General features: G+C 49.5%; 1 protein-coding gene across 3 annotated transcripts in view; it reads left to right on the top strand.

Annotated features, from left to right (window-relative positions):
- Paxip1 (PAX interacting protein 1) overlaps nucleotides 1-20,507 on the top strand; it is a 51,562-nt gene that overhangs the window by 10,646 nt on the left and 20,409 nt on the right. For all 3 annotated transcript variants that reach the window (XR_015685509.1, NM_001107844.2, XM_087657106.1), the window contains exons 5-11: nucleotides 5,020-5,133; nucleotides 8,095-8,718; nucleotides 14,345-15,077; nucleotides 15,433-15,527; nucleotides 18,076-18,171; nucleotides 19,066-19,203; nucleotides 19,915-20,036. Coding sequence is in view for 2 of the 3 variants with exons in the window: in NM_001107844.2 (NP_001101314.2) it covers nucleotides 5,020-5,133; nucleotides 8,095-8,718; nucleotides 14,345-15,077; nucleotides 15,433-15,527; nucleotides 18,076-18,171; nucleotides 19,066-19,203; nucleotides 19,915-20,036 (1,922 nt within the window). In the remaining variant the exon portion in view is untranslated. The remainder of the gene's footprint in view (nucleotides 1-5,019; nucleotides 5,134-8,094; nucleotides 8,719-14,344; nucleotides 15,078-15,432; nucleotides 15,528-18,075; nucleotides 18,172-19,065; nucleotides 19,204-19,914; nucleotides 20,037-20,507) is intronic.

Raw genomic sequence — 20,507 nt, forward strand, 5'->3', positions numbered from 1 at the left:
ATAGGGAGGAGCTGAAGGACCCCGTCATATGCACACACTAGTTAGAGACTTAGGATTTACAGACGCATGTAACGGTGAGGCATGGTGTTAACTGCATGTGACAGGGATGCACAGCATCACATGAACCAGGGCAAATGGGAAACGGAGGACTGAATGGTGATGGTGCTTAATTTGGGGTCCTGAGAAAGTGGGTTTTGCTTTAAAGTACACCCTTGTAGCTGTGTCCTGTTCTGACAAGAGCCCAAGCTGTAACATGGCTGTCACAAATAAGGGTGGCACTCCTTAAACAGTGCTAAAAGGAGGGAGTTAGGGAGAAGGTGCAGTGGTGAGGGCCCCTACCCCGCCCCCTGGTTCCCAGTGACTAGGGAGGAAAAGGTGCAATGGAGACTGCCCTGCCCTCACCCGGAGGGTCCTGTCAGTAGTTCCCACTGCTCAGCCTTGGGACCTGTGATGGCAGGTCTGAGGGACTGCCCTTCTTCCCTCTCTTCAGGCCTCTGAGAGAGGAGCAGAGCAGGGTGCTTGCGAGCTGCAGAGGCCTTGGCCTTTGCCTCCCTCTCCCCTCAGCCTTGCCCAGGTTGGGAATCAGGGTTGTCGGGTTGCCACTGTTAGGTTGTTGGCTAGACTTAACCTTTACCACATGACGTTGCCAGTCTGAGGGACCCCTCCTTTGTCCAGGCAATGAGTAAGTAAGTCTATCTGGAGTTACTTCATCTTCTCTGTCTTGTAAATTCTAGAAATCTGTGGAATTATAAAGGCTTCATTTTTGTTCTGCTGCATCAGTTTGATGCAGATTATTAAAGTTGCCACACTCTTATTTTTTTTTAATAGGAATTTGTCGAGATTTGTAAAATTTTCTTTAAGCTTTATTTTCTCTTTATTTTTCTTTTAATTTCACTTTTTAGTGTTGTGGGTCCCTCCCCTTATATAAATGTATATTTCCATGAGGACAGTCATTAAGGTTTGGTCGATGTGCAAGGTTATAATGCCGGTGATTCTGGGTACAGGCAGCCTCTACTGTTTTCCATGCAGCTGTCTCTGCTTTATAACCAACACCAGAGAAGTGGCCATGTCTCCATCTCTGCATAGCACCATGTGGCTATGGCCAGAGAGCCTGTCCAGGCACTGAGAGGTGGGTGGTGTCGTTTTGGGGCCTCCAGAGGCAGATTGTTTTTCTGGGAAGTAACCTGCATTCTCAAGATCATGGCAGGATCATATATCCTCAAGCAAGTCGAGTAGGAAAAAAACAGATTTATAAGCAGCAGACCTTGATGGATCTTGGTATCTGTCACACTAGTCACTTCCTGAGCATTGTTGAAGACCCCAGTGTGCACTGGAAGGTGAAACTCTGAGAGATGCCACCACCACTCCTGACAAAAGAACTTTTTTAAGAAAGGAAGACTGTCTAGCAAGTGTCAGCTTACTATATACACTAATAGTTTATGGTTGCTAAAGAATGTTAATGTGCTTTAAGCTATGTGAACACATATGCAGTGTGCAGCTCATGCTAATTGTAGTATAACTCATCCCTCAGGAAATGAACAGGCTGCATGCAGGCAGGCACATGGAGGAATTTGGTGTGCTACAACACAAAGTGCAGGGCTGGGGAACAACACAGTGAACTGCCCTCAGGGTCAGACTCTGCCTTTCGTGGAGATGGCCACATGGCTCGGCATCCTTTCAGCAAGAATTGTATGAGTCCATGCACCACACCCAGGCACAACCACCTGAGCTGAGGGCTGCTCGGTCCCAGAGGCCGCTCCCTTTTCTTATGGGAGCGTTGAGAAGAGCTAACAGTCCCTCTGGAGTCTTCAGGGAGAGGTGGGGAGGAGGGCTAGGAAGATCTTGGAGAGGAAGTCAGGAGCCTGATGGAAAATTTGCTCAGCTGCAGCTCAGGGTGAGAAGGCTGCAGTTGCACGTCAGCCACATTTCATGGCTGCACTGGGTCCTCATGTGGCTCCTAACTTGTGGGGACCTTAGTCTTTAGTGAGGATGGTGGCTGGCTGGGCTGCCTTTCTTGTGGGTGGAGACTAGACGAGAGGGTTCTCTTTGTTGTTTGTTTGTTTAGACAGGGTCTCATGTAGTCCAGGCTAACCTCAGGTTTGCTGTGTAGCTAAGGGTGGGGCTTTGAGAAGGAATAACCTCCAGGGGCTCATATATTGGAATGTTGGTCCTTGGTTGGTGGAATTGTTAGGGAAGGATTAAGAGATGAGGTGTGTCTTTTTTGGAGTTGTGTCTCTGGGGATGGGTGTTGAGGTTTCAAAAACCCACGCCAGGTGCCCACACCAGTCTTTCTACCTTGTGCTTCTGGGGCAGATTTGAGCTCCTCAGCTTGCCCACCTGCTGCCCTGCTGCCCCCATGATGCTCATGGACTCACCCTGGAAGTGACCTGATCATGTTATCGCTTCATAGCAGTAGGAAGGCAGCAGAGACTGAAGATAGCATTGCATTTTTGTCCCCATTCTCAGATGTTGGGGCTACAGGCGTGTACCACCATGCCTAGCTGCAAGCAGTTAGTTGGTAGCGAGGGAGCAAGTTTTTTTGGGAGGACAGTGGGACAAGAAAGCAGATTGTCAGCTTGTGGGCAGTACACCCGGCTGGCTTGCCGGGATTCTGTGGAGTGACAACAGGCGGAAAGCTGACATGTATAGGTGGTTTAGTGTGTTGACAGTGGCATTTACGTGTGTCTAGGACAGGAGCCAGGCAGGATAGGCTGCCTTGGCTCAGCTGGAGAGCTGGGGCTAGCCTGATCCTGGAAGGGGGCAGGGAAGCATGAGAGCCAACGTGATTTTGGAAAGAGGCTTTTTAAAAAGTGTTTTCTCCCATTTAAAGAAGTGGCTTTTGAAAACCTGGAAATTACAGAAAAGTGTAAAAATGAAAATAGAAATACCCCCATCCATATCCCTTGACCGACCAGGAGGTGCCAGTAGCTGGTGTGTGGGTGTGGAGGCCGGTCTCTCTCACTGCTACAAAGATCTGAGCTGCTGTGGGTGTGTGCAGTACCTCATGCTCTGAGCTGACAGGAGGTGGTTATCAGAGACAGTGCTTCCCCTGCCTGGTGAGGTGTGTGTCGGACATGGCCATTCAAGTGCTAAGACTACATCTGGATTAGGTTTTCCATTGGTTTTAAGCGAAGATTGTATGTGAGTCACTGGAGTGCTCTTGTCAGATAATTAAACCTCCTTCTCCAAACGCTGCAGGAGGCTTCGAATAGAGTAGGGTCTGACTTGAGAATGACTTCAGAAAGCTCCTGAGTAGTTAGAGCAGTGTAGAATGTACAACAGCCCCTAGGAGTGGTTGCACAAGGTTGGATCCTCGGGGGCCACATGCTGGCATGAAGAAGTCAGCTGTTTATTAGTACTTGAAGCAAATATAGAGACAAACTCCAGGCTTCTTCAGTATCCATAAACCTCAACCTAAAATACATTTAGCCAGAAGAGACTCATGTGCCTGTGTAATTCATCGTAAAGTGATGACTGCATTACATTTCTTTTTTTTAATTACTCATTTTATTCATTTATGTTTCAAATGATATTCCCCTTCTTAGAACCCCCCCCCCCATCCTCCCATCTCATCCCCTCCCCTTTGCCTCTCTGAATGTGCTCTTCTACTCACTTCACCCTCTCTTGCCTCACCACCCTAGCCTCCCCCCTCGATACTGCATCAAGCCTCCACAGGACCAAGGGCCTCCTTCCCATTGATGCCAGATAAGATTAAGTGTTTCTTTTGCCTTTCAGAATACATTTTATCCTTTAAAAGTTAGTTTGGCCTTTCCCAGAGGTCTTGCCTTAGGCCAGTGTCTGACAGTGGGTGGATTTGGACCTTGGCTGATACACTAGGGTGTCAGGTGCCAGTGTTTACAGTTTTATGAGTGTCACTGGGGTTGGTGGCAAGTTGTGTGTGTCACCGTCATGGTCAGGTTAGTGTGGGAGACCTGTGACACAACTTCTGGTACATAGTAGCCAGGTAGGCAGGCAACACTGGCAGCGGGCCGCAGTGCTGGAGCCTTACATCTCCGTGAATCACAAGGCCTGTGACTTCTCATGCTTCAGGCTTCACCATGGGATGTGTGTGTTTGGCTCTCCACTCACTGGGTTTTTAGCTTGGAACTTTATCCATGTCATAATTAAGATTTGCTACCAGTTTGAGGGAGTTCTTTGTAATTATGACATAAAAATTTTATGATTTTTTTTTGTGGGGGGGGGGGTCAGGTATCAAAGCTCTCATGGAAGCCAAAGAACAGCTGTGTGAAGCGGACTTCTCCTGCCTTCATGTGGGCAGGAATTGAACTTGGGCCATCTGGCTTGCATAACACGTGCTTTACCCATTGAACATTTCACCAGCCCCTATAAATATTATTTTGATGTTTGAACATTTTCAGAAATGATGGAAAGTGGAATATCTTTCTGCCCTTTTTAGAATTTTGTGTTATTTTTGTTATAGACCATAATCCTCTATTGCCTTTGATGTGCAGTTGGAATTTAAAAAGAATTATTTTTATTTTATGTTTGGGTGTTTTGTCTGCATGTATCTCTGTATCTGTACCACATGTGTGCGGGGCCCATGGAGACCAGAAGAGGGTGTTGGATCCCCTGGTATTAGTTACAGATGGTTGTGAGCAGCCATGTGGGTGCTGGGAATTGAACTGGGTCTCTAGAAGAGCAACCTGTGCTCTGATTGCTGAGCATCTTCTCTGACCATGGATGGGAATTTTTAAATATTATTTTGTTGTGCTTGGGATCTTGTTCATGTCCAAGGTCTTGTATCTGCAAGGCAAGCTTGTCCCCAGTCCTGGGAGGTGCTTATGCTCAGGTGGTGACGTGGCAAATGGCTTCTGTTGTGAAGCTGCTGTGAGTAACAGGGTGGCTACAAGCTGCTCTTATGTTTCTTATGAGCATCTTCCGGCCAACTAACGGCAGGAGCCCAGCAATAAGCGTGTTGTGTGGACACCACCGTGTAATAAAGTGGAAATGGAGACACAGTAGCATGTGTGGTGATGCCTTTGTCTCTCGCTCCACCAGGTGTCGTCTGAAGACAGAAGTGCCCTGTGGGCCTTGGTTACGTTCCACGGGGGCAGCTGCCAGCTAAACCTTAACAAGAAGTGCACACACCTGATTGTCCCAGAGCCGAAGGGGGTAAGCACTGCAAATGCACCGTCCTCCTAGGTCACCCAGGTGCAGGAATCATGGGAGCTCTTTGCAGTGACTGGAGTTTGTGTACAGAAGCTGCTTATTTTAGTTTCTGCCATAACAGATGGGAGATTATAAATTACAATTAAATTTCACGAGGAAATATGTGGATATGATGGGTATATTTGTCAGGGTTGTGCAGAATGGCAGAACTTATAGAATGAATCATGGATGGATGGATGGATGGATGGATGGATGGATGGATAGATGGATAGATAGACAGGAAAATGGATAGATGGATGATGGAAATAAATGGATGGATGGATACATAGACAGGCAGGAAGCTGGATAGATAAATGATAGGTAGACAGGTAAATAGATACATAGAACTTAATACATCACTCACAGGATCCAACAGTGGTAGGCTATGAGCCTACCCAGGTATCCAGAAGTTTCTCTGACTGGATGTCTCAGCTGGTCTTTTGTAGACTCTGATTCCAAAGATATAGGCTCTAACGACAGTGAAAGAATAGTCTCACTAGCAAGGCAGGGCAAACAAGTAAAAAGCAAAAACTTCCTTCCATGTCCTTATATAGGTTTCCAGTAGAAGGTGTAGCCCAGATTAACAGACCAAAGGCATGTGTCTTCTACCTCAAAGTTCCAGACCAGAAGTAGATTTGCCCACTCAAACCAAGCAAAAATAATCTCACAAGTGTGCCCCTTGGTTTTTGGATTGTACTTCATTCCAGATGTAGTCAAGTTGACAGTCAAGATAGCCATCACAGTGGGTTTGTGATTATTAAGTCTTTGAATTTCAGCCCAACGTATTTACTTAACTTAAGAATTACCTGGAGGCTGGAGAGACAACTCAGTGGTTAGGCACTGGCTAGAGAGACAGGTCTGTGGTTAGGCACTGGGTAGAGACAGCTCAGTGGTTAGGGACGTTTGCAGTTCTTCCAGGGAACCTGGGTTTTCACAGCACCTTGGGCAGTCAGCAGGAGATGGGCAGGTTTGTACCCTCTGCTGTGGCTGTTGATGAAGCATGGACTGCTCTGGGCTGTGGTGAGTGCTCGCCTCACATGCTTGAGGCCCTAGGTTCCATCCTCAGCACTGTGAAGGGAAGAAGTCAAAACAGAGGCACTAACTCGAATTCTAGTGTGCATGTCAGAACAGAGGACATTCATGGGTGGGCGAGGAAGGAAGGCATTTGGCATCTGTTTCTGGGCACTGCAGTGCTGTTTGCTCTCCAGATGTGTACATACATATGTTTAGAGCAAAGCAGTTGGAACCAACTCACTTGTTAGCCGTAGGCTTTTGTCATTGGCGATCCCCTGCTCATTTTCCTTTGCTTAGTTGTTACTTTGCCTGAGACAGTGTCTCACTGTGTGGCCTTGGCTGGCCTAAACCTCATTACTGCAAGAAACTTTTTCTATGAAAGGTAATTGACCCACCAAGGACCCGTACTGCATCCCCACCTCCTAAAACTTGTATGCAAAGGAATTCAAATCTTTTTGTTTTGCTTTTTCATTGTATAGCCCTGGCTGTCCTGGAACTTACTTTGTAGACTATGCTAGCCTTGAACTCAGATATCTGCCTGCATCTACCTCCCAAGCGCTGGGTTTAAAGGTGTGTATATCACTTACCTGGCTAGGAATTTAGATCTTTTAACCCCATCCCCACCCTTCCACCCTCCACCGACCCCGGTAAAATACCTGCTGAATTTCTAGTATTTGATGCCATGGAGGGACCCATCCTGTCCTCTTTCCTTCATTTCCACTTTGCAAAGTAGCCAGTTGGGAGTGGACTCTGGGGTTAAATCTCCACCAGTAAGGAATAACTGTTTTACAGAGCCCTGCCTTCCGGAGGCATGGAAGCATCTTCCAGCCTACCGTCTCTGCCCGGCTGCTGCAGTCCTTACCCCAGCATAAACTGCAGCCTGCTGCTCTGACCTGGTGCTCTGTGAAGGGTGTGGACACTAGTGTAGGCCCTGTGCATTGGCCAGGGAGAAGCAAAGGGGTGTGACTTGACTGCACAGTACTTACATACTGTTTTTTTTTTAAAAAGACACTTTTATTCGTTTTGATTCTTCAAGAAGCTTTCCAGGAGGCAGGCCTCTACCTCTTTTCTTGGCCCTCACTGACTGCTGTGTTTGTCTGCCCTCCTCACTAGGCAGATGCTACAGTCACAGCCTACCTGGGAGGCATTCCCAGATCCTGCTCCTGTCAGGATCGCTAACCTTTTTTTGTAGCTATACGAAAAGACTGGCAAAAGCAGTTTAAGGGAGAAACTCCAGCATGGGAGGGAAGTCACAGCATCAGGAGCTTGAGGGAGCCAGTCACGTTGTGTGCAGTCAGATGGGAGCGGTCAAGTGCATGCGTGTCAGCACTCAGCTTGTCCTCCCATCATACTGTCGAGGAGCCTCTGTGTGGACCGTCCTGTCCACAATCAATAAACTTCTCATATGGGTTAGTTATAGCTGATAATCTCTCACAGAGGTGCCCAGATGCCTGCCTCCTAGGAGCCAGGTTGGCAGTTAATGCCGACATCATATCCTGTCCCCTCGTGTTGGTTTTAAGTTGTATTCTTACTGTATGTTTAACTTCTTGGGGGTAGAAGGGCTTTCCCACCCCTGCGACCATTCCTATTGCATTGACATGAAGGCACTTGCCCACAGTTCTTTACTGAGTGTCAGACTGTCCGTCCGGGACTGCCAGCTCAGCAAAAGCATGAGTGTGTATAAACAGAGATTTCAGCTCTTCACTTTATTACTTCCCATAAGAGTTCTAGTTCTCTGTGTGTTCTTAAAATGTCACCTATAAAAGTTCATTTAAACCAAGTCTTGTACACTTCCCACCACAGTCAAGACTCCTTCTTGTGCCTCTTAGAGCTGTCACTCACAACAGGCATGGGTTTTGCCCCTCTGGGTAGTGTGGCAAGCATCATTAGTATGTTATGCTTCACTCCTAGGAGAAGTACGAGCGTGCTGTCAAGAGAACAAGCATTAAGATTGTTACCCCTGACTGGGTCCTGGACTGTGTGTCTGAGAAGAGGAGGAAGGATGAAGCTTCTTACCATCCACGTCTGATCATCTATGAGGAGGAAGAGGAGGAGGAGGAGGAAGAGGGAGACAACGAGGAGCAGGACTCTCAGAACGAGGGTAGCACTGACAAGTCCAGTGCAGCCAGCTCTGCGGAGGCCTCCCCTGCTGACCAGCCGTGCTCTCCCAAGGCCAGGGCTGAGGTATCCAAAGGGGAGTTGATGTTTGATGACTCTTCTGACTCATCCCCTGAAAAGCAGGAGCGCAGCTTGAACTGGGCCCCCGCTGAAGCCCCGCCACTCAGCACAGCCCAGCACAGGCTGCCTCAGGGAAAAGGACCGGGACTCATTAACCTGTGTGCCAATGTCCCACCTGTCCCAGGGGACATTCTGCCTCCTGACATGCGGGGTAACTTGATGGCCGCTGGACAAAACCTCCAGAGTTCTGAGCGGCCGGAAATGTTAGGGACCTGGAGCCCAGCTGTCCGGACGTTGCGAAACATTACAAACAACGCTGATATCCAGCAAATCAGCCGGCCATCCAATGTTGCACATGTAAGTCTTGGGACTCTGAAAGCTGCCTTCATGTGTGGGATTATGTGACCCTTCAGATCAGGTTACTTATGAGTCCCATTTTGTGGGAATTTCTTTACAGTCATGTTAAACAGGTATAAATCACCTGGTGACATTTGGGCAAGCAGGGAACCAAATACCTGCTAGCCGCTCCATGAGGCCTTATGGCTTGGCAGGGTAACTGTGTTCTCTTAGGAGTGAACTTAGTGAGTTTCCTGAAGACCCACGTCTGTGTATGTTGTCTCTGTTGGTGCATGTTATTATGTATTTCAGTGTCAAAGTCACACCGATAGCAGGAAAAATCTTATAAGGGAGGTGATATCAGTCAGGCTTGAATGTCAGGTGTAGAGAGGACCAAGGTCAGAGTTCTAGGTGGCAGCCCAAAATGGGTGCGGATTGGCTGTCCTCTGAGAATATGAGACACTGCCTGGATGGTATGAGAGTTCCGGGAGACAGACAGGGGCTCTGTTAGACGGTTACAGGGAGGGGTGTGCACTTCCTTCCTGAGAAGCGTCCTGGGTTCGAGCAGCAGTGAACTGAAGTCTGGCAGGTGTTGTGTGAAGACCTAGGAAGATAAAAGGGGAAGGAAAAGGGAAAGGTGCATAGAGGCCAGAACATACGCTAGAGTGGATCCTGGTGAGCGGGCAGACATTGCTCTGCAGTAGAGACTTGAGAGAGCTGCTGGGGTGAGGACCAGAGACCCTTAGAGGTGGTGCAAGGGAAGATGATGTGGACAGGGAGGTGAGTGGGCCCAAGGGCACACACTGCTCTCTAGTGTTAGAGAGCAGAGTATGCATGAGGTAGGACAGAACAAGAGAGGAAGGAGCCCAGGGTCATGCTGGGAGCAGCCAGGCATAGGCAGTCAATTCCTCCCATTCAAGAACTGTCTGTGGTGACTTCTCTGCTCTGGAATGTTTGGGTTTTTTGTTTTTTACCCTTTAATGTTTTTCAACTGTGGTAAAAACCTGAGGTAGGACCCAGTGCCATTTAAAGGGGATATAGGGAACTATGAATGGCCTGGGTGGAAGGTGACGATAAGGATCATTTTGCCAAGCTGGAGAGATGGCTCAACGGTTAAGAGCACTGACTGCTCTTCCAGAGGTCCTGAGTTCAATTCCCAGCAACCTCATGGTGGCTCACAACCATCTGTAATGGGATCTGATGCCCTCTTCTGGTGTGTCTGAAGACAGTGTACTTATGCGTAAAATAAACCTAAAAAAAAAAAAAGGAACCATGTACAGGGTTTGATTATGGCAAGAGCTTTAAGAAAGCCCCTGTTTGTTAGAGATGCTGAAAACCTTGTCTGTAAAGTTAACGTGAATGACACAGTGGAGGGAACAGATCCAGGCGACTGCAGGCATTCTTACGTGTTGGGAAGAAAACAGCTAGCTGCCGAGGCAGGGTAGAGAGAGGAGGGCTATCCAGGTCTGAGGAGAATGGGGGAAGGCAGTACTATTGGTGTGACCAGTACTAGGTTAGGTTGGCAACCACAGCTTTGGCGTGACATGGGAAGTAAGAGAGCTCACGCTGGAGAGAGGGAAGGTCCGAGGGGCCAGCTAGAGCCCTGCGGAGAGTGGTGGACAGGGAAGTGGTCCAGACAGAGTCTAGACCATGCCCTTAGGAGGTGTCAAGTGTATAGTTAACTGACAGGCATTGGTCAAAATAAAATTTGGTACATTTGCCCAGATTCCAAGGTTCACCTTACCGGCTGTACTTTAGGGGTTTTGCTGGTGATTATATGGTGAAAACTGGCCATGTTGGGGCTGGAGATGGCTGTGTGGTCAAGAGTACTACATGCTCTTGCAGAGTTCCTGCCTTTGATTCCTAGCACTCATGTGGTCCCTTACAGCCATTGTAACACCAGTCCCATGATCTGTACCACCCTCTTGTGGTCTCAGCAGTCCCTGCGTGCACGTGTTACGTAGACATGCAAGCGTGTTCTGGTCTCAGCAGTCCCTGCGTGCCCGTGTTGTGTAAACATGCACGCGTGTTCTGGTCTCAGCAGTCCCTGCGTGCGCGTGTTGTGTAGACATGCACGCGTGTTCTGGTCTCAGCAGTCCCTGCGTGCGCGTGTTGTGTAGACATGCATGTGGGGCTTGGGAGGCACATTCTCATGAAATAAATAACCAAACAAAAAACTGGCCTAGTGCTCAGAAACTGCAGCACCTTTAGGAGTGGAACCTCTGGTAGCTCAAGGTCCCACTACTGCCTATTTGACTACCTCTGTCCCCTCCCAGAGGTCAAGTGACTGTTCACAAGCCAGGAACATGCCTTTGTGACTGACCGCAGCATTTTAGTGTCTGAGAAGCTGTGGAGTTGAGGGGCCTCAGAGCTGACACAGCAGGCTTGTCTGCTTGTGGGGAGCATGCTTGGGGGTAGGGGCTCCTGGACAGAAGGTGCGCTTCCAGCCGGAGTCTGAAGGGTGTATCACCCTGCCTTCCTGCATGTTAGTGTCCAGGAGGCAGGAGCCACGTGGCCCCACAGCCACAGAGAGGATGGGGCTTAGGAGAGCAGTGGAGGACAGACAGCAGGAAGGCTGTTGGAAAGTTAGTGGGCCTAGGGACAGAGGGAAGGAAGGGATATGTTAGTCAGTAGGCTAGAGGCAGAGAGGACTGGCATTTCTGATCTCAGGTCTTACTGGAGGAGAGATTAGAAGGTGAGCAAGCTCTGGTGAGCAGACCTGGGCTGCACAGGTGGATTTGCCCTGTAAGCACTTGGAACTATTGATTAAACAGATCTCCGCTGGTGTGAGACTAGGTGGAAGTGTGAGGCCTTCGTCTCCATACTTCCCTCCCTCCCATGAGAAGTTGTCGGGGGCAGCCATGCATTCAACATTGAAAGCATGGGCTTTTGCCCTTCCCCCATTCTCACGGTAGGCGCAGGCTTGCTCGGTCACTAGTCTCCTGCTGGTGTTCACAGAGATGCAGGTTTAAGTGTGGGATTCCTAAGTCTGTTTGGACTTAGGCACACACTGATGTCTGAAGAGATCTGAGGGGCGGGAGTCTCTCTGACACGGGCTCCAGAGTAGAACTGGCTCAGCTAGTGACAGCAAAGGCAGCAGGTTCAGGAAACTACGTGGGGCTTGCTGAGAGTCTTTACCACTGTGCAGGAAATGAATGTAATAGTGTTAAACAAGGGAGACTGAGTTTGATTTTTGATCCAGGTGGAGGGGAAGTGACTGACTCCTGTTTGATGGCAAGTGTGTCCTAGCTAGGGCTTGTGTGGTGTACACCGAAATGCTTTTTATACTCCGGCAGAAACTTGGGTGGTGCTGTCTAAAGGAGGGGAGTGACTTTAGGTAGCATGGCTACATGGCCAGTTCTTGGGACTTTTACTGTCCCTTGGGTGCCTCAAATTGCTGTGCTCTCTGCTTGGGGCAGAGGAGATAGGAGGGAGGGTGATTGTCTCCACCACTGATGCTAATGGCTGTCCTTCCTTGGCCAGGCCCTCCTGACTCCCCATTGCTGCTGCTTGTGCAGATTGCCCAGGGCAGAATCATGTCTGCCCTTCTCCCTTTTGTTTTTTCGAGGCAGAGTTTCTCCTGCAGCACTTGCTGTACAGGAGCACACTCTGTAGACCAGGATGGGCTTGAACGTGGGGATACACCTGCCTCTGCCCCCCAGGTGCACCACCACACTGGCTTCCTTCCTCCATTTTACCACACGACTTCCCACATAGATACCAAAGTCTGCTGTATTCTACTGATTTCTTAGAACCAGAAGTTGGATTAGAGGGCCTGCCTGGCTGCAGATTCCCATGCCTGTCCTGGCAGCGGCTCTTGTGTTGCGAGGCCTCTCTTCAGGGTCCTTGTGGATGGGTTGTCAGTGCAGAGGACATCAGTGTAGCAGATGGCTGCTTTGCCTATTCATGTGGCGTCCATCGCTGTGTCTGTCCCATCTGTTGCCTCGCCTTGTTTGAGGAAGGAGAGTCAACAGCTGTAATGATTTCTCAGGAAGCCATCCATTCTAGTCCTGTTTTTGGTGCTGCCTATGAATTCATACAAAACAAAAGCAAAGAAAGATTGCTCTCATGAGCCTTATTCTTATTTTTTGAGATTTTAATATAATTACATCATTTTCCTTCTTCCAAACCCTCTCACCCTTCCTTGCTGTCTTTCAGATTCATGACTTCTTTTCCATTCATTGTTGTTACGTATCTTTGTGTGTGTACACCTAAGTAGATGAAGAGAACCCGCTTAGTCTGTATGCTGTTGTATGTGTGCATGTTTGGTATGGGATAACCATGGCTCTCAGCTGTCCTTGGTTGCCTGTAGTTCTTTGTGTAGGCTGGAGACTGCGTGAGCTTGAGGATATTTTCTGTTTCACTCCAGTTTTAATATACTGCTACTAAAGGGAGCATGTTTATCCTTGTGTGTGGATGTGCTTGTGCTAGTGCTCATGGGGAGGTCAGAGCAAGACGTTAAGTGTCTGGTCCTATTTGGGACTGAGTCTCTCTTGTTCACTGCTGTGTAGCTAGTCTGTGTGACCTACGAGCTTCCTGATTTCTCTAGTCTTAGGTAGGTGGATCTCCGAGTCGGAGGCTGTCCTGGTTCCTTCTCCCTGTAGGTGCATTAAGATCTCAGGTACATGCGCTCCTCCTGTGCCTGGCTCTTATGTGGGTTCTGGAGACAGAGCTCTGGTTTGTCAGGCTGGCATGCCTACTGTCCAGCCTCCCCCCCCCCCCCCACAACAATATTAACAATTCAATTTGAGGATACTATCTTGTGTAGCTCAGGTTAGCCTTGAACTCGCTGTATAGCCAGGGCTGACCTTGAATGCCTGATGGTCTTTCCTCCATTTTGCAAGTGTTGGAATTACAGGTCTGTACCATCAAGCCCAGCTAACATTTGCCTTTAAGAACACCTTTTGCTAGAGTCCCTCCATCTCTTTTCTGTGTTACATCCACTGCCTGGGGGCAAGGTGCAGTGTGGGAGGAACAGGAGCTATGCTGGGTATAGCTGCGGCCTGAGTTGTTTTGGTGGTAATAGTGGATCCCCCGCCTGAGTAGAGGTAACTCCTAGAAGCAGGAGGGGTAGAACATGGCTCTGCCATGGAGAGGCTTGAGCCAAAGCTGCCACTCTCCACAGCACCCTAGTCAGAAGCAGGCCAGGCTACCAGTAGAGGGGGGCTGCTGGGGACATTGCCCAGGCTGCTCAGGCCTGTAAAACACCAAATACTGCCACTTGTTTGTTTTGCCATCCTGTCCCCGTTCTTTAAGGTGCAGCAGCTCTGTGAATCAGTGCCCCCAGTGTGGGGTGTGTGTGTGTGTGTGTGGTGGTGGGCGGGGCAGAGGGTGGGGGAGGGATTGGGTTTGTCTTTTCTACAGTGGGTTCAGTACTTGAACTCAGGTTGCTAGGTTTAGGTAGCAAACACTTCAGCTGCAGAGCATCTCCTGTGTTTGTTAGTCCATTTTCTCCTTTATAATTCAGTGTCCTGCTCTCTGGATGTTGAATACAAAGTGTACGTGTGAGAGCAGTATGTTGTTGTCTGGTCCCCATTTTGTAGCCGTTGGGCATATCAGCTGCATGAATGCACTGTTACTCGCCTAGGAGTGGGTAGTGCCTCTCAGCAATTATCAGTAGCAACTTGACCCTCTTTTTGTTTTCTAGATCTTACAATCCCTTTCAGCACCCACAAAAAACCTAGAGCAGCAGGTGGCACATGTACAGCAGGGACACCCCAGTGCCAGTGCTGTGCTCTTTGGCCAGGCTAAAGGTGCTCCTGAGACACACACGTTGCAGCAGCACCATCCTCCCCAGCAGCCTCAGCAGCAGCACCCAGCCCTGCACCTCCAGCCCCAGATCATGCAGCTCCAGCAGCAACAGCAGCAGCAGCAGCAGCAGCCCCAGCCTTACCCCCAGCCGCCATCACATCAGTTCCCACAGCAAGTCCATCAGCATCAGTTCTCTCAGCAGCAGCTCCAGTTTCCACAGCAACCATTACACCCTCAGCAGCAGTTGCATCGCCCTCAACAGCAACTGCAGCCATTTCAGCAGCAGCATGCCCTGCAGCAGCAGCTCCATCAGTTGCAGCAGCAACAGCTCCAGCAGCACCAGTTAGCACAGCTCCAGCAGCAGCAGCAGCAGCAGCAGCAGCAGCAGCACAACCTCCTCCAGCAGCAACAGCAGCAGCAGCTCCAGCGCTTGCACCAGCAGCAGCAGATGCAGAATCAAGCAGCACACTTGAGCCAAACGTCCCAGGCACTACAACACCAGGTTCTACCCCAGCAGCCCCTGCAGCTGCCCCTGCAGCCCCCACCTCAGCAGCAGCAGCAGCAGCAGCAGCAGCAGCAGCAGCAGCAGCAGCAGCAGCAGCTTTTTGGACATGACCCAGCAGTGGAGAGTTAGTACTGGTTCCTATTTTCCCACAAGTTACAAGCTTGCATAGGAGCATGGGGCCTGTCAGATAATTAGCACGTGGAGTGTGAGTCTCATACCTGTCGAGCAGGCATTACAGTGAGACAATTAGGGTTCTTTACATTTGCACATACTGCAGTGAGGAGCAGTGGTCAGAGCATCAAGGATGCCTCAGGAGCAATGCTGAGATTGAGTGCTTAGACCTAAATTATGTCTTGTTTCTGATGATCTAGTTTTTAGACAGTATATTTGTAGCAACATTCCAGAGGTAGTTAGATTATGGATTCAAACTAAACTCATCAAAATGCACTTTTAATTTGTGTTCATGTCTGTTCCTCTAGTTCCAGAAGAAAGCTTCTTGCTGGGCTGTGTGTTTGCCATTGCGGACTATCCCGAGCAGATGTCGGACAAGCAGCTGCTGGCCACCTGGAAGAGGGTGAGCTGGGGGAGCCGGCTGGCCAGGAGCTGTGTGCTTGACTGGGTTGGATGGCCGCCTGCTTGGCTGGCCTCATGTAACAGCGTCCATGTGTGCACTTTGGTGGGCAGGGACGGGTGCCCTCATCAGTGCTGCCTCCATGGGAGGTGCCCATCATGTTCTGTACTTCTGATACTGAGGTACCACATGGAGTGTTGGGCTTCCTGGTTCTTAAAATTCCTTCAGGGGTAATGGTTACATGTAACTGTCTTCTGGTATAATTGTGAAATGGTAGTTCATATATTTTTCTTTTTAATTCGTTCTTTTTTATGGATGAAAAAGAAAACTTCAAAAAGTCTTTCTTGCAATCATGCTACAAATCAAAACGGAGCAGTCCTTCCCTCTCCCCTTTTAGATAAAAACCAAGTTTAGGATAGAAGCATAGCTGAAGTGTTGTTTGCTATAAGCATTGCTGGTGCTTAAGCCTCTGCCAGATGCCAAGCGTACAGCAAGACAGCAATGTTGAGTTGGGAGAGGATGGGCAAGCCGACAGCACAGAAGCAAGCTGGGCGGTGATGTCCATAGAGCAGCACTGGACGGGGCTTGTTTAAGCTGGTAGAGGTGATCTATGTGTTCACAGGAGGACTTACAGCAAGGATAGGAGGGGACGATCCAGCCAGAGCAGCCTGATAAAGGTGCCCCTGCGGCACTAATGGGGACTTTCATCAAGTCTTGTCCTGGGCAGTTGTTGAGTCAGGGAGAGCAAAAGACAAAGGCTGTCTGTCTTCCAATACCATTTTAGATACAATAGTAGAGGGATTTGGATTTTCCTAACAAGCAGTATGGAAAGGGGTGAATGGAGTAGTTAGATCTGAGGTGTGTGGTAAGGCATAGACTTGGCTCCCCGGGTGGATAGGGTTGGAGAGCTAGAGGGTGTTGGGGCTGTAGGGGCAGAAAAGTGGGGAAGAATTGGGAGCTTTGGAATGGGCCATTGAGAGGCTTCATGAATCCGAAGTCATGAAACAGTGAAGTTTGGGGTTTCATTGGCTTGAGGCAGAGGCTCTAGAACTTGAACTCCAGAGATAGGACACTTCCTTCAGCCACTTGGTTAAAACATGCTACACAGCCAGTTTGTGGGGTGTGGCGGACTAGGCCCAGGGCCTCTTGTGTGTCGCACAAGGTTTTTTGCACTCCCAGTCAGTTGGCTTCCTAAAGTCTGCTTGCAGCCTCCAAAGGATGACAGGGGCAGCCGCCTTGCCTTTTGGTCTTTCTCTGATTTTTGCCTTCTCTTCCTCTCAAGAAATAAGAGGTCCACCTCTGTGCTAAGCCTCCAGCCCTGCAACACCACGTGATGGAGTTGGGACAGAGAAGGGAACAGAGCTGTCCAGAATAGCTTCCCCTGATGGACACACTGTCGTACTGAGTAGGGGAAGAGCAGTACTGGAGCAGGAACGATTGAGGGCTTGGTGTAGGGAGACTGTGATCAAGGCCAGGACATGGTCTCTGGTTCAGCACAGCTTGTAGCTCGATTGAGGGTGGTGATTTCTGAGTGCTCTGCGGCCTGCCCAGCAGAGGAATGTGGGAGCTGAGTGAGAATGAGTACAGGTGTCTAGCTCAGAGACCTCTACTTAGAAGCCACTAATGCAGCAGGGGGTACATGGCAGCTAAGTTCTTGGGTGAAACAGAACCAGAGTTGGCAGGTCAGACAAGGAAGGCGTGGAGATTGTTTCCTCCAGCTAAGGAAGCCAGGGACAGCTCTACTTCCCTCCTGGGTAACTCTCCTAAAAGGGCTTGAGGGAGGGAGGGCTTGCTGTGCCCTGGGCTAGCCAGGGCCTCACACAGTTGGGGCCTTCCAGCTGTGCAAGTGGCCATGGTACGGTAGTGACGCCTTCCCTTCTTCTTTGAGTGACAAGACTAAGAGCAGGGTGTGGAGGAAGCCCTGAGAGTATGTGTTTTGAAAACACACTTTAAAACACCTTTCTGTGGAGAGTTTAGGAATGAGGTTCAGTGAGATACTTTCAAGACAGCAGATGTGGAGGGTGGGATGAGGTCATGGTCAGCACCAGGAAACAAAACCCACACTAGGAAGAACATCTGTCTTAGGGCGCCGTGGGAGTTGTTGGCCACCTGGCTGCCTTGGCCTTCACACAGGAACATCAGTGGATAATGTTTAAGACTGGAAAGCAGTGAAGTAGCATTTGTGAATTAGAATATCTTCACAAATATATTCCTATTGTCAGGACACAACGCAGGCAGTGGGAAGCAGGTGAAGGCAGGAGCTGCTGGCTTCTGTGAAATGGCTGATGGGCACAGTGGTACTCGAGAGTGCGGGGGAGAGTGTGAGTGCGGAGTGACATCTGCCTTCTGTTCATAGCAGGCTGGATTGAGATCACACGTAGGGGGTTGGGAATTTAGCTCAGTGGTAGAGCACTTGCCTAGCAAGCGCAAGGCCCTGGGTTCGGTCCCCAGCTCTGAAAAAAAGAAAGAAAAAAGAAAAAGAAAAAAGAGATCACACGTGGTAGTGGCCTGAGTAATTGAGTGATGACAATTTGCTGGGTCTTCTGTGTAGATAATCCAGGCACATGGTGGCACTGTGGACCCCACCTTCACTAGCCGATGCACACATCTACTCTGCGAGAGTCAAGTCAGCAGTATGTACGCACAGGTAAGGACATGGCCACCCTGGCTGGGGGACGCCAGCCACATTGTTATGTGCGGCACGTGTTTACTTGGGAACAGTGTCATGTGGTCCCAACAGCCGGGAATGAAGCGTGTAGCAGAGTCAAGACTTCAGCTTGTGGTCCCGTTATCTTTACCAAGTATGGAGCCATGTATCATTGTGCCAGGATTTTTGTGGTATAGGGAGTCAAACCGAAGATCATGCGTGCTAGACAAATGAGCTACATCCAGACATCTCAAAGTTCTTAGACTCTTCTAGAGAAGTTTCCTGCTTCCAAAATTTAAAACCCACCCTGAGAGTTTGTGGGCAGCTTAGGGCAGTAGAGAGGGGATGGGCAGAGAAAGTGGGGATTTGGTCCCATCTGGGGCTTTACGTACAAGGGTCTTGATGCGAAGACCCAAGAGACCAAACAGTAACCCTGGGCTGTAAGCTCCCAGCATCGCCTCTTACCTCCGAAGTTTTCATTTCTTCTCTTGGTCAAACTCTTCTTGTGAGTTGACGGATGAATGCTGACGTATATGTACACCAACTTTAGGAGCGCCCTGTTAGGTCCCGTTGCCTTCTCTGTACTGCACACCTCATCTGTGGTTAATTTTAAGAGGGTGTTATGTGTTTGTAAGCAGGCGATTGGGTGTCTCTTTGGGGAGGGGGGTTGTGTTGTGTCGTTTCTGACTATGGTAGGCTTAATTTTAATCTTGTGTGTGTTTCTTTGTGGGTGCATGAAACGTGTAGGTGCCCTGGGAGTCTTAGATTCCCCTGGAGAGGTGGAATCTTCAATTCATTTGCTCTGAGAAGGCAGCCCTGAATGTGCAAGCCAACTGTCTTCTGCCTAGGCCCACAGCAAAGAGCTAGAGACAACACAATTGTTTTGTTTGCCAGGCACTACGGGAGAGAAAGCGGTGTGTCACTGCGCATTGGCTCAACACAGTGCTGAAGAAGAAGAAGCTGATGCCGCCTCATCGAGCCCTGCATTTCCCTGTGGCATTCCCACCCGGGGGCAAACCCTGTTCACAGCATGTGAGGCCATCCCCTCTCCTGCTTGACTTTGCACAGTTCTGACCCAACCCCTGGGTTGCCTTTTACTCCTGCATGCCATGGCTGTGATAGCAGTGCCTGGCACAAGATAGACATGTCACATGTCATTTTACTTCGCTGACACTTCAAAACCTAGGGCGAGTCACCCACTCTTGGATAGAACTTAGTCGGTACTTGTGGGTACTTGGTGCCGTAGGACCCAGAGCCTGGATCAGGGAGGAAGGTGAGAGCTGCCGAGTGTGTGCTCAGCACAGTAACCTGAAGTCACTGTTGCACAGATGAGAGGCCAGAGGTACTGCCCTGAGTGGAGCCCTGTCTCTTCTTGCCTCGAGGATGCTGTGTGCTTCATGGTCCATCCGTGAAGTTATTCTCGAGATGCTTTAAGAGATGACAGTGCCGGGCTGGAAAGACGGCTCAGTGGTTAAGAGCACCGACTGCTCTTCCAGAGGTCCTGAGTTCAATTCCCAGCAACTACATGGTGGCTCACAACCATCTGTAATGGGATCCGATGTCCTCTTCTGGTGTGTCTGAAGACAGCTACAGTATACTTATATATAATAAATGAATAAATCTTAAAAAAAAAAAAAAGAGAGAGGGAGATGACAGTGCCAGTACATCCCCCTGATGCTGTAGGGTCGTGACAGGGTAGTCAGAGCCATTTGTGTTGTATCTCATTCATTCTTTTCTCCCCAGATTATCTCTGTGACTGGATTTGTTGACAATGACAGAGATGACCTGAAGTTAATGGCATACCTGGCGGGTGCCAAGTACACGGGGTACCTGTGCCGGAGCAACACAGTCCTCATCTGTAAAGAGTAAGCTGGGCTTGGAAGCCATCTCAATCCTGCTTGCCCAAAGGAGAGGGAGGTAGAGATAGTGGGTGGTTTGGCTTGTTTGGGGAGGCATGGCCCCTTATAAGCCCAGCTTGTAGCAATGTCCTGCCCGCAGCCCCTATTGCTGGGATCCCAGGTGTGCGCCAGCACACTCAGCAGCACAGCAATCCTTCCTTAATACATCATGGTCAAGTGTGCATCCAGAAAAGAAGGCCACCAAGGCTCTTGAGTGGCTGCCTTCCCAGCTTCCTACTGCCCTTCTGCTCCTCAGTGCCTTGAGTCTTTCTTGGGTGGTTGTTGTTTGAAGTTGGGTCTCTAAGTAGTCCTGGTTGTCCTGGAACTCTCATGTAAATCATCGTGGTCTTGAAATCACAGAACTTGATCTGCCTCTGTCTGGTGGAATGCTGGGATTAAAGGGGTGCACCACCACCCCTGCCTCTGTCTGTGGTTCTA

This window comes from Rattus norvegicus, chromosome 4 (assembly GCF_021556685.1).
Source record: "Rattus norvegicus strain SHRSP/BbbUtx chromosome 4, alternate assembly SHRSP_T2T, whole genome shotgun sequence".
Classification (NCBI taxonomy): domain Eukaryota; kingdom Metazoa; phylum Chordata; class Mammalia; order Rodentia; family Muridae; genus Rattus; species Rattus norvegicus.